This window comes from Vombatus ursinus, unplaced genomic scaffold (assembly GCF_900497805.2).
Source record: "Vombatus ursinus unplaced genomic scaffold, bare-nosed wombat genome assembly UNPS02014799.1, whole genome shotgun sequence".
NCBI lineage: Eukaryota > Metazoa > Chordata > Mammalia > Diprotodontia > Vombatidae > Vombatus > Vombatus ursinus.
This window is the reverse complement of record NW_020954577.1, coordinates 21,835,767-21,848,304: the sequence shown is the minus strand read 5'-3', so window position 1 is coordinate 21,848,304 and position 12,538 is coordinate 21,835,767. Positions and strand designations below refer to the sequence as shown.

Here is a 12,538-nt window from a genome sequence, read left to right as displayed (position 1 = left end):
TGTGCACATGTGTGAGCATGTGAGGGTGTATGTGTGTTTGAGGGGGGAATGTGTATGTGTGTGAGCATGTGTGTTTGAAAGAGTTAGTGTGTGAATGTGTGTGAGCATCTATGTGAGGGTGAATGTGTGCATGTGGGTGAGCATGTTAGTCATTCTGTGAGTGTGTGCGTGTGTGTGCGAGCGTGTGTTTGAAAGGGTTAGTGTGTTAATATGTGTGAACCTGTGAGTATGTATGTGAGTGTGAGTCTAAGAGTGAAGAATGTGTGTGTGCAGAAGTGCGAGCATGTGAGGGTGTATGTGTGTTTGAGAGGGGAATGTGTGTGTGTGCGAGCATGTGTGTTTGAAAGAGTGTGTGAATGTGTGTGAGCATCTATGTGAGAGGGTGAATGTGTGCATGTGGGTGAACATGTTAGTCACTCTGTGAGTGTGTGCGCGTATGTGTGCGAGCATGTGTGTTTGCAAGAGTTAGTGTGTGAACTTGTGTGAACATGTATGTGAATGTGAGTCTAAGAGTGAAGAATGCGTGTGTGCAGATGTGTGAGCATGTGAGGATGTATGTGTGTTTGAGAGGGGAATGTGTGTGTGCGAGCATGTGTGTTTACAAGAGTGTGTGAACTTGTGTGAACATGTATGTGAGTGTGAGTCTGGGGGTGAAGAGTGTGCGTGTGCACTGCATGAACATGTGAGTGTGGGTGTGTGTGACCCCGCCCCTCCCCCAGCTATCTCTTCCACTTTGGGGTGGGGGGCGTGGTCCTGGAAGTCCACCCAAACTTTTTGAGCCCCTCGTCCCTCCTGGAGGAGGCTGAGCTCTTCCTTTCTCTTTGGGGGTGTTTCCGGCACCTTTTGGTTAAAGTGGGGTTGGGTGTTTGGTCACAGGCCCTGCGTCACCTGTGGCTCCCACTTCACTTCTCATGCCCCCCGCCACGCCGTGCACTTCAGGGGTGGCAGAACTCTTCCCTCCGGTGACATCTCACAGCCCGCCGGTCCTGGGCTTGCCAAGGTCCCTGTTGTGCTTTTCAGTTTCCCGCACAGCTGTGGCACCCAGCCTGATCTCCACGCGGGGCCTGGAACAGGACACAGTCGACCATGTTCCACTTCTTCCGGAAGCCCTCAGAGCCCAAGAAGGCGCCGGCGCCGGAGAGGGAAGCTGATGGATTCGTCCTTCTGGGTGAGGCTGGGCTCAGGCCGTCCCGTCCCCCTGTCCTTGCGGGAAGGACCGTAACACATCTCTAGGGTGCCGAGAGCGGGGCAGGGATTCAGGTGGAGAATAGAGTGGGTGCTTCGGAGCAATCGGAACCACCCGCTTATTGGCGGGGGTGGGGGGGAGGTGTTTAAAATGCTGCAGTAGACACGTCCGGGAGAGGTTCCGGCTGGCCTGGAGAGACGCCCAGGAGGAAGTGGGGCCTTGAGGAGGGCAGCTTCCTCTGCCTGCCAGGGGCCTGCTATGCACCAGGCACTGTGCTGAGCACTTCAAAGACGGGCTCTCTGGGATCTTCATCACCCCAAGGAGGGTCCCCATTTTACAGATGAGGACGCTGAGGCACACAGGCTAAGAGACTTGCTGGGGTTGCCCCACTGGTCTGTGTCTGAGTCTGGATCGGAACCCGGTCTTCCTGGCTTCGGGAAGGCATAAGTACAATGCTGACAAATACAAACGTTTACAAGTACGAGGCGGTTTTGGAGTGAGAGCCCCAGCATTGGGGGTGGGGGTCCAGAATAGGCTTCAGGTGGACGGTGGTGATGGGGGGCCTTCCAGGCACGGGGCATGGCCAGTGCAGAGGCGCCCAGACAGCAGTCAGAGTACTGCGTGTACTTGGAGAACGGGGGAGGCGAAGAGGCTGGAGAGCCGGTGGGGGCCAGGTTGTGGGGGCCTGAGCCGCCACATGGGTGCAGGAGGAGTGTCTGTGGGGTCCCTGTGAGCCCCCACGCATGATGCCCACTTTGGGAACGATAAAGGGGGTCACTGAGAAGCTGTCAGTCCACAGACAAATCCTTTTCCTTAGAAAGAGGGACAGGCACAATGTAGATTGAGAGATTGAACTTCTCATGCTTCCGAAGCATTATTTTTTTTTTAAATTTTTTAAATTAATGTATTAATTTTAGTTTTTAATGTTCACTTCCACAAGATCTTGAATTCCAAATTTTCTTCCCATCTCTCCCCTCCCCCCACCCCAAGATGGCATGCTTCTGAATATCCCTTGCCCTGATCTGCCCTCCCTTCTATCGCACTACCCCCCCTTCCATTTTCCTGTAGGGCAGGATGGATTTCTATACCTCGTTGCCTGTGTATCTTATTTCAAAGCATTATTTTCTTTTACATCACTGTTCATGACCGGTAGCTGTGGTGAAAAAGTACATCCCCTGTTTGTGTGCATATGTGTTTACACATGGATATGATATGCTCTCTAGATGTCCACCACGTACAACGGTAGTCATTCTTATATGTAACAACAGTTCTCATCCTAGGGCAAAATCTGTTTGCAGACTATCTCTGTAAGAAGCTCCAGTGTTCCTCAGTACTGTGAAACAGGAAATTGGCTCCCAGCTGATTTCCAGAAAGTCTTAAAAAGTAATTTCAGCTGGGACCCACAACGCACTAGTAAAGTCCTTTTTTCCTCTTGCTTTGAAGGTGACACAGAGAATGAGCAGAGAGCATCCCCGAGAGGCAGCCCTTCAGAAGAAGCAAAGCAGCCTTCCCAGGTAAGAGGCGGTGCCTTCTTCCCTGTGTCTTTGGCGACAAGTCTTTTTAGAATGGCAAGAAACAAGCTGGTGGAACCAGGCTTTCCACCAAGCTTGCTATGGGCCTGAAGACAGGGCTGGGGAAACAGGAGAAGGTCTTCTCCCTCCCTGTAAATGGGGGCCTTGCTGAGTACAAAAGGCAAGCGATGTTGGTCTTGGCCCATCTCAGTGCTCCAGGTAGGTTACCTGCCCCGGGGGATGCAGGTGCGCAGAGCTGCTCCGCGGAGGTGAAAGCTTTTACTGCTTTTTCCTTTCTTTTTCATAGGTATCTTTTCATCATTATTTCTGGGCAACCCCTAAAACTTGGGGTCTTGTTTCTTTTTACTGGGGTGTTTTGGTTCCTTTTCTGTTCCATGACGGCCTTTCTTCATTGGGCTGAGCTCTGAACTGCCCTGTCTGGTCATTTCCCCGCCTTTTTCTGAGAATCTGTCGAGGCTTTTTGCTTAGAAGCTTGACTCATTTCCGAGCTTTCTCTCTGCCTCTGGGCCCTCTGCTCTCTTGTCTTCTGAGAAGGAGGCCTGGGCAGGCCTGGGCCATTGGCTCCTTCTCCACTCGCAGCCTCCTCTCTTTATCCCATTGAGGTCAGTTTGCTGATCTCTTCCCTTTAGAGGGGAGGCCCATGTTCTCTCCTAACATCCCAAAGAAAGATGGGAGAGGTCCCAGCCTAGTGGGATAGAGGCAGGTACGTTGGAGTGGAGTCCCAATTCAGCTCTGCGTTTTCCTTCAGCGTTTATCCTGCACGGCCTCTTGCCGGGCGGTAACTTAAGGGAGGGCCATTCATATCATCGTGAAAGCTCTTCTCTCCAGTGAAGCCAACCTTTCTTTTCTTCTTTTAAATAAACAGACAAGTGATTGGAACTGGGTCCTTTAGAGACTCCCCAGTGCCCCCAATTTGGAATACCACACAACAGGTACTTTGCAGCAAATCGTGGCTGTGGTGGCTGTGGTGGCTGGGCAGCCAGAGTCACATCTAGAATTTGAGAGGACAGGGTAGAGGCCCGGCAGCTTCCTGGGCTTCCCGACTTCTTTCCTCTCTGTGGCTACCTGATGATTTGTGAAGGAGGCTGGAGGTGACGCCCCGCAGGGATGCATGGGGTGGTGATGGAGTCTGAGGAGCCAGGACATCCCTGGACTGTGGGTGGGTTTGTTGTGATGCTGAGGAAGGAGGCTCGCAGAGACGTGGCGCCGGCAAGCTGCCCATCGCAACCGCTCATTTCCTGCAGAAGACCAAGGTGAAGGGAGAGTTGTGTCCGTGCACGTGTATGTGCTTTGGTAGAAGGACCTTATATCCTCACCTACTTTAAATGAAAGTTGGAAGCAAAATTCCTGTTTTCCTAATGTGCTTATGCGTGTCTCATAATTGAAACCAAAGTGATTATCCGGTCATCATTTGTAGGGGGATGTCCAAGCTTGTGAAATACTGTCATCTAATCTCATTTAGTCAAGTCATTGTCCAAAACAAACAGGCTAAAATGAAGAAGATGGAAAAGAAAAAGAACCCCCCCCACCCTGACCAACTTTGTTCCGTGTGAGTGTCCTACATGACAGCCTGTGCCTATGGAGGCAGAGCTCCAGTAATCACTACCACGTGGGGGGCTGATGAGCCTGTGGTCCTCAGAAGGCCCCCAGCTGCCCCATGGCATTGACAGAGATGCCAGAGATCTCTCGAGCCTCCAGAATGGAGTGCAGGGCTCCCCTCGTCTCCCTGGTGTTTACTGAAGCAGCTCCGCCTTCTTTGGAATCACATTCCTAATAACAGCTGGCATGTTCTTTGGGGCCACTGTAGAGTGGTAGATTTAATAGGCAGCAGTTGTAACAATAACATTAATCACAATTGAAACGTGGAGAAGACATATTCTCTACTAGGTTGAATAGGTGTGTCGCAGCAGAACATCCCCAGTGGTCCCCAAAGACCCAGTTTCCTAGCTGTGTGGAAGGTGGATTCCTAATGTCCTTTGCTTATTCTTATTTTAAAAGAGGAAACAATGCCCTGGCTTTCTGTCTGGCTGGGCTTCCCTTTGGACCATGCCAGCATGTTTGGTCTCGAGTGTTGGTGACGCTGGGATATAAGGCAGACCTGGCCTCGATGCAGTGCTGGGGAGTATGTGGCAGAAAGGAGAGGCTCCAGGAGACAAGCAGGCTGGGCCTTGACTCCCAGGTCCGATTCTGGCAAAGAGCCCCGGGTTTCTTCTGTAAAATGGGGACTCCAGTCCCCACCCTACCCATCTGCTGGATTTTGGGGGGAGAAAAGATATGTGTACGCCACTGGAAGTGTGAAGAGATGTGGGTGAATCCCACATGGGCTTTTCAGCGGGGGGAACATAGCCTCCCAGAATATTTCAGAAAAGCATGGAATGCACCTGTTGGTGAAGTCAGGCTGGATTCTTTGGGCACCTGGTGTGTGTCCCACTTCTCCTGGGACTTCTCTCATTGATTGTCCAGAAAGTGAAGGAGAGTCCAACATGGAGGACCGGTGTCCTTGATCCTGACGCTTTGGGATCTCTCTTCAGGTTGAGCTGTTTTAGAGCCTCACCAGCAGGGACTCCTTGTCCGTCCTTCTTCACACAGAACCCCACGGAGGTCTGGAAGCCACCTGAGAGTCTCGGAATGCCTTCTGGGGGAGGAGGGGTTTACTTGTGTCCACTCTCAGTCAACAGAGCAGAGATGATTAAAGCCGTGGAAAGTGAATGGAAAATCAGGGCCCTGGGGGGACATTAAAGATGTGGGCCCTAGGAGCAGAATCAGCAGCATCACCTCGATGGCACGTGAAGGATCATTTTGTTTTTGTCTGTTTGTGTCTGTGAGGACCAAAGGGGAAGAGTAGCCTTGGATGACAAGAGAGAAGGGTTCTGGAGCTCTCGGCTGGTAGGGCTTTCCGATGGAGGGTCCCGAGTGCGGGGGGGTGACAGGGGACAGTCCTCTTCCTGGGCAGCCTGTTGGATTAGTGGTCAGTCCTGGGCTCCACAGCTTCGGGGAGACAGGGATAAAAGAGAGCCTGGCTCAGAGGAGGATGATTTGAGCAAATTGGGACTCTCAGCTTCTTGGTCAGGGATGTTGACCTGTTTATATCCCCAGCATCTTTGGGGGGGCGTCTGATGCACGGCGCCCGGCATGCGGTAGTCATTCAGTAAATGTGTGTCCAGTGATGGATTGCATGTGGAGCCTGAGAAGCCTGGGGGGAGGGGTTGATTGCCAATGGTTGTCAAGTGTTTGCAGGTCAGCAGCAGCATCAGCGCCACTTTGGGAGATTTTTAGTCACCAAAAGCTTATTGAATCACTTACATCTTCTTGGTTCTGAAGATGCTTTTTCATGCAATACAGAATATGTCTTCATATTTTCTATGCTTGCGCGTTCTCCATGGCTTCTAGCGTCACATTCTGTGATGTAAAATCATAGAATTGGCAGGGTGAGGCTTGGTTCCATATGGGATGAACCAGCTGTTCAGAAAGGCTGATGAAGGCTTACTAATTGATTACATTTGTCCTTTGTTTTCAGAGAGGACCAGTGACATCCCGACATTGTCAGGGCACAGCGTTCTGGCTGTGACCGGTCAGTCCAACCTGAGCCAGCAAGCCTGTAGCACAGGTGGGCCCAGGTGGTCTGGTAGAACTTTGGAGAAGGTGATGTCTCGTGAAAGTGAAAGGGGCTGTTGAGAGGATAGGATTCCAGCTCCTGGTTTGGCAGGTGTAGAACCAGGACCCGGGAGGGAAATGGACTTCCCAGAGTAGCAGCCGTGTACCTGGCAGATGGAGGCCCCAGGGGAGCATTCAAAGCTTGACGCTTGTCAGAGCGTTGGTTCTGGCCCATTCGGCAAAGTGATTTTCTCCCTGGGGAGGGACCAGGTCACAGGGCCCTCTGTGCATCCCGTTTCCCACTGCTCCCCCAACGTCACTTTCAATGACCACAAATACTGATATGAATCCACAATATTTTCTTTATCGCTGGTCATACAGTGAAAGATCTGTGCATCAGCTCCCCCACTTCAGGGCAGGGAAAGCCCCTGGGGTTCACATGATTGTGGCTGCCATACCAAATCCTTAACCAGAAGGACCTTGGGACATCTCATTCCCTACACCTAACAGTCAGTTGTGTAACTCATTTATTCACCAGGAATTCACTAGGTCCCTAGGCAGGGGTGGGGATGCTACGGCCTCGAGGCCATGTGTAGCCCTGTAGGTCCTTGGGTGTAGCCTTTTTACTGAGTCCAAGTTTTGTGGAACAAATCGTTTTATTAAAGTGATTTGTTCTGTGAAGTTTGGATTCAAAGGGCTGCACTTGAGGACCTAGAGGGCCACACAGGGCCTCAAGGCTGCAGGTTCCCCACTCCTGCCCTAGAGGGTGTCCCAGACCTTGGGCTGGACCCTGGGATGTAGAGAAAAATGAAAACAGTTTGTTTAGAGGAAATAGCACAAACACAGGAAGGAGACACAAAACACACACCAAGTCAGCGCAGTGAGATGTGACTCCCATTTCTGGGTGTGGTCTTCTCCTAGATCCCAGTATCAAAGGCGGTAAGAGGGAGAGAGTACCAAGGGAAAAGGGAAGAGAGCCCAGGACAGAGCCCTCGGGGCTCCCGCAGGGAGTGGACACTTGGAAGAGAGAGAGAGAGTGTGTGTGTGTGTGTGTGTGTGTGTGTGGGTGTGTGTGTGTGGGTGTGTAGATGTATGTGAGAGTGCACTGTAAGTGGGTGTGGGTGTGACATGCATGTGTGAGTGCATTGTGAGTGTGTATGTGGTATGTGTGGTGTGTGTATGAGTGGGTGTGTGGGTGATAATGGGTGTGTGAGAGTGCATTGTGAGTGTGTGATATGTGTGAGTACATGTGTGTGGTGTGTAGATGTGTGGTGTGTTACAGTGTGTGTATGTGTGTGCGTGCGCGTGTCTGCGCTGCAGCCAGTCCAATCCATCTGTGGGGAGGGGAAGCTGACCAGAGCTGCTCCTGGAAGCTGGTGTGGCCTTGAGGCAGCCAGGGAGGAAAGGACATCTTGGGGCCGGGGTGGGGGGCACCCCAGCAAAGGCACAGGGATGGCTGCTGTAGGAGCCGGGGGCCTGATGGAAGGGGAGGGCGGCAGCCTCCAGCGCCGAACCTTTCTCTCGCCCTGGCAAGTTGGCTTGTACGCGGCTGCTCCGGTTGGCTGCACGTGCCCCTTTGGTCATTGTACTGTCAGACACCGTGCCCAGGCCACTGCCAGTCTCCTCCAGAGGGCTCACAGCCTTGTTTACAATGTCCACGGCATGGTTTTTGTTCCCTTTAGGCAGATGTGGGAGACCAGCCCCCTGGCAGCACGTCGAGCCCTCCGATGGACTCTGAAGGTCAGACCGTGGAGAACAGTGCCCTCGTGTCGGAGCTGCTCAGGGACGTGCCCTTCACTCTGGCGCCCCATGTGTTGGCAGTGCAGGGCACCGTCAGCGACCTCCCGAGCCACTTACTGACCTCTGAGGTCAGTGACAACTTGTCACGATTTTTGTACGATTTTACCCTGGAAAATTCCGTGCTGTGTAACCCTTAATGGGTCGGCAGGACGAGGTGGGTGAGCATCGTAATCGCCAAATGTTCTTGTGTGAAACCTTATCTCGCTTAGTGTTTTCACGTGATTATTAATGTCCGAGGACCTTCAGAAATCACAAATTTTCACATGCATTCGTGTTGTCACCTTATTTTGGAATCCGCAACATTTACATCCAGATACTTAGACCAGGCTGGACTCTGCCTCTTCCCCCTGCAGGAGGGAGGACGTGAATGTGCTCCTCAATGTTTGGAAAAGCTGAGCGGGGAAATTCTTCAGCCGAACGTAGCGCCTGGCACACGGGCATCTCCGTGGCTCTGCGCGTTCCTGTCTGACACTACAAATCTCATGGCCAACGGCTGTGGTCTGGGGAGCTCCACGTGAATGTTACATCGGGAGAGAGTAGGGGTCTATCTCGGTGTCCACTCGCCCCGTGGTGGTCCCCTCCCGGGCCGGGCTGGTGACTGAAGGTCTGGGGGAAGGGCAGCATGGCCTGGCGGCCCATGAGCCCATCTGCCCCGCTCTTGAAACAGCCCCCTGCCTTTTTCCATTCCCTTACTGGGTTTGTTTTTCAAGGACTTTTCTCTGACGCTTCCTCATGTGAGAGAAGTCAGGAAAAGCCTAGTTTGAATCTGGCCCTCAGCACTTGCTTAACTGTTTGACCCTGGACAAGTCATTGCACTTCTGCCTGCCTCTGTTTTCTCACCAGTAAAATGGGGATAATAATAGCACCTTCCTCCCAGGGTTCTTATGAGAATTAAGTAAGATAATATTTGTAAAGTGCTTTGCAAAGTGCTATATAAATGCTAGCAAATGTTACTATTATTTTGATTATTGTTGTCATCACCACCTACGTCCCTGGTTTATACGCAGATCAGCTGTTTTGGTCAGCTTCTGTTTCCTAAAGAAGACTGTCTCTGGATGAGATGGATGACCAGAGATCATCAGTCAGGGTGCTGGCCCCGATGCAGACGGTTTAAAGGGTCCGTCTGTGCAAGCCTTGAATGGACCTGTTTCCCTCCACCTCCACTCCAGCACAACTGCCTGAGGCCAGCGGCTCCCTGGTGATTAACCTGGTGGTTGAAGGAATACTTCTGGGGCCCATGGCGCACATGCACATTCACTGACAGCGCCAAGTAAGAAAGGAACGCACGAACTCTTGCCTCTGCACCCCGCCCGGTGTCCAACTGTCCAGAGAGATGTGAATTCTTCACGTGCGTCGTGCTGCTTTGATCTGTGCTATTCAGCATGGAGGGAGCGCGCGTGTGTCTGCACTTGGTAGGAAACGGTGGCAGGCCAGATGTCTGTGCATGTACAAGAGAGCAGCATTATTTTATGAAAACTTTGCCCGGAAGATGGGACTGTAAAGGACCTGCTTGCTATTTGTATCACCAGCAGAAACGAGCATTATTTTTATAACATGTTCTTGTGTGATCCCCTTTTCTCACATGCCCCCAATAGATATATTTTTACACTTTAACCACTTTTCCTGAATGTTTTGTCAGATCTTGTCTAAAATACTTATGCATTTCATTTGTCCCTGTTATATTGTAAATTTGCTATTATTTGCAGAAAACATTTATAATTCTATTTAAATAAATGAGAATTAAAGTATGGAACATTAAGAGAATGGTTTCCTCTGTATTATTCAGCGTCTACATAGAGTGTGTGAGTTATCAGGTACTGAGAAAGTGAATAATCTGGTGTATGATACAGAGAAATGTAAAAGGCAGTCTTCAACAGAAGCAGCTTTTAAAAGAAAGCCCCCCCCTCCCCTAAGCAATAGGACAGGGAGGGAGACCGTGGGGGCCTCCTGGGGGCAGAGGTCACCTGCTTGGAGGTGCTGGTGGGGCCTTCCAAGCTGGAGGGGATGCTTCCATGTGTTGTAGCACAGTCAGTTGTGTGGAAAGCCTGGATCAGCAGGGCCTTTGGAAAGTGGGGTTCTAGATAAACACACTTGAGTGCCAGGTTAGCTCCTCTGACTGTCCCAAGTCGCAGCATTTCGGGGACTCGCGGGGAGTCTAGAGAGTGAGGCCACGCCTCTCACTTTGCAGTTGAAAAAAGGCAGAGTGAGAGAGGGTGAGTGGTGGGCCCGGGACCCCCCAGCTCCAGGGCTGCGTGGGACCTACCCTTCCTGCGCACCTTCCTTGGTAAAGACATTGGATCAGTAAGTTCCGTGGGTAGAGAAGATGGTGGCGGCACCCTCCGCGCTCTTGTGGAAGGTGGCGTTTCAGAGAAATGCCACAGACCTGCTGCTGTTGTGCCCTGGGCAGAGCAAAGAGAGGCTGGGTCTCCTGACGGATTGTGTGCTGGCCTTGCAGTGAGGAAGACCTGGGTGCGAATGTTTCTTGACACTTCCTGGTTGTAGGACCTTGGGCGGGTCTTTGAGCCTCAGTTTCCTCATCTGTAAAATGGGAATAACGATCCCTATGGCACCTTTTAACATAAGCCACAAGTGAAGTACCATTTGCTGTTCCTCACATGCCTCAAACATGCACTGCCGGTGTGGGAACTTAAAGACAAGATTCTCCTCAGGAAAGCTTCTCTGGTTTTCTTATTTCATGTCAGTGTGAGAGCATTTAGAACGACTCACCTGCTGTTTCCAGATAGCTCCTGCCCTGAGAATCGGAACAAAATAGAAGGTTCCGTGTCCCTCGGGCCAGTCCCTTGGACTCTGCTCCTCGGTTTCCTTCTTTGCAGCGATGCCCCCGAGGCCCCTTCTGGCTCTCCTCGATGACTCGACGTGTCTTTCTGTTCCTCCCAGCCAGGGCTTCGTCCCCCACCTGGGCACCAGTTCCCCAGCTGGCCCCCATGCCTGATGTGCTTCCCCTCCGCCTCATGGCACCTGTCCCCTCCCAGCTTAGACACCTCCTCCTGCAGGAAAGGGGCCTTTCCTAGTCCCCTTCATGCCCTGTCCACTGCTCTTGCCTCCCAGCCAGCCCCAGCTCGATCTTGGTCCTCTCCCCAGAGATGAAGGCTCGTGGCATCCTGGTGTGTGAGGGAGAGCTCTGTGCTCATGACACCACAGCCTTACAGCCAGGCCATCTGGGAGCCCAGAATCCGTAACATGAAGCACCCTGTGCCCAGAGGAGACAAGTGTTTTTAACGTGCAGCAAGAAAGCCGTGTTGACTCACGTTCCTAGAGGAAGAAGGGGTCTGTGCTCAATAAAGAAGGCATTTCACCTGTAAGCGGTGGCCTTCCGAATACCTGAAGACCAAGTCACTGATTTTTGTCCAGAAAGGTTTTTAATATTTTACCTAGTCAGCAATGACCCAGGGTGTGCGCTGGAACAAGGTCGATCTCATCAAATTATATCAAAGCAGAAGAACTTTTTTGTTTTGCCTTGGAGAGAAAACTGAATCTTGTTCTTTGTCAAGACTCTGCCCAGACCCAATTTCCAACCCACAAAAAGAAACCAATTCCTCACAATCAAAGGTAAGTCCAAAGATAATTGCCTGCAGATGAGCCCTGAGCCAGCCCCTACAGACCTTCTCAGCTACGAGCCTGCCCAGAAGCGGAGCCCACCAGTGGGCTTTTGCGCATGTCTGGACGATCCAGGGTTTTAAGCTGCCCGCTTTACCCCTCACGTGGCCATAGGTGCTGCGAGGGTCATGCTAGAAGGGAATATGCCAGCACCACTCGGTGATTTTGTGTTCACTGGTTTTCAAAAATACATGAGCTCGTGGGAAGGCCAGTCTAGCAGAGTAGCATCACCAAGCCCTCGGAGAGGGGGCTCCCCAGGAAGATGGCCAGCTGCAGGCTTCCTTAGCCTCTCCTCCCCCCAGGGCACCCAGCCTGAGGCCCAGGTCTGTTCACGAAGGGGATGCTGGGAGCCTCTGAACCCAGAGGTAGAAATGATGATGACTACAAAAGGAGAGGATACCTGGTTTTCATGTTCACAAAATGAAGAGATTAGGAAAGAAGAGCGACTCAGCTTCCTGTCGCCTGCGACCCAGCAGCCCTGTCCCGGGCATCCAAGACACAAATAGTGCCCAGTGGAAGCAGGAGCCATAAGCGCCTACATGGGGCCTGGCAGGGCAGCCTGGGCTTGGCATATGAAGGTGAAGAAATAATTTTGTGCAGGAAGAGGGGATGACATGAAGAGGAGACATTCTGAGGAGCCCAGGAAGATTGGCTGGACATCAGCAGAACCTGAGGAGCAAGGTACACACTGACCACAGCAGTGGGGAGGGAAAGGTCCTGGCGAGGAAGCCGGGCACTCAGGAACCGAAAGGTCCTCCCTTGGCTCTTCCCCAGGCCGTCGCCTCTGCAACACCTCCTCTCCTGCTGA

At 52.0% G+C, this 12,538-nt stretch overlaps 1 protein-coding gene across 5 annotated transcripts in view; it reads left to right on the top strand.

Annotated features, from left to right (window-relative positions):
• Positions 1 to 9,871, top strand: part of UMAD1 (UBAP1-MVB12-associated (UMA) domain containing 1) — a 12,005-nt gene extending 2,134 nt beyond the window's left edge. For 2 of the 5 annotated variants that reach the window (XM_027872508.1, XM_027872509.1), the window contains exons 2-5: positions 877 to 1,168; positions 2,630 to 2,700; positions 7,995 to 8,180; positions 9,120 to 9,871. In XM_027872508.1, the coding sequence (XP_027728309.1) occupies positions 1,087 to 1,168; positions 2,630 to 2,700; positions 7,995 to 8,180; positions 9,120 to 9,314 (534 nt within the window). In that variant the 5' untranslated portion in view covers positions 877 to 1,086 and the 3' untranslated portion in view covers positions 9,315 to 9,871. Of the gene's footprint in view, positions 1 to 344; positions 1,169 to 2,629; positions 2,701 to 7,994; positions 8,974 to 9,119 lie in introns of those variants that run through there. The other 3 variants (XM_027872510.1, XM_027872512.1, XM_027872511.1) reach the window with 3 other exon arrangements.
• Positions 9,872 to 12,538: the final 2,667 nt, after the last annotated feature.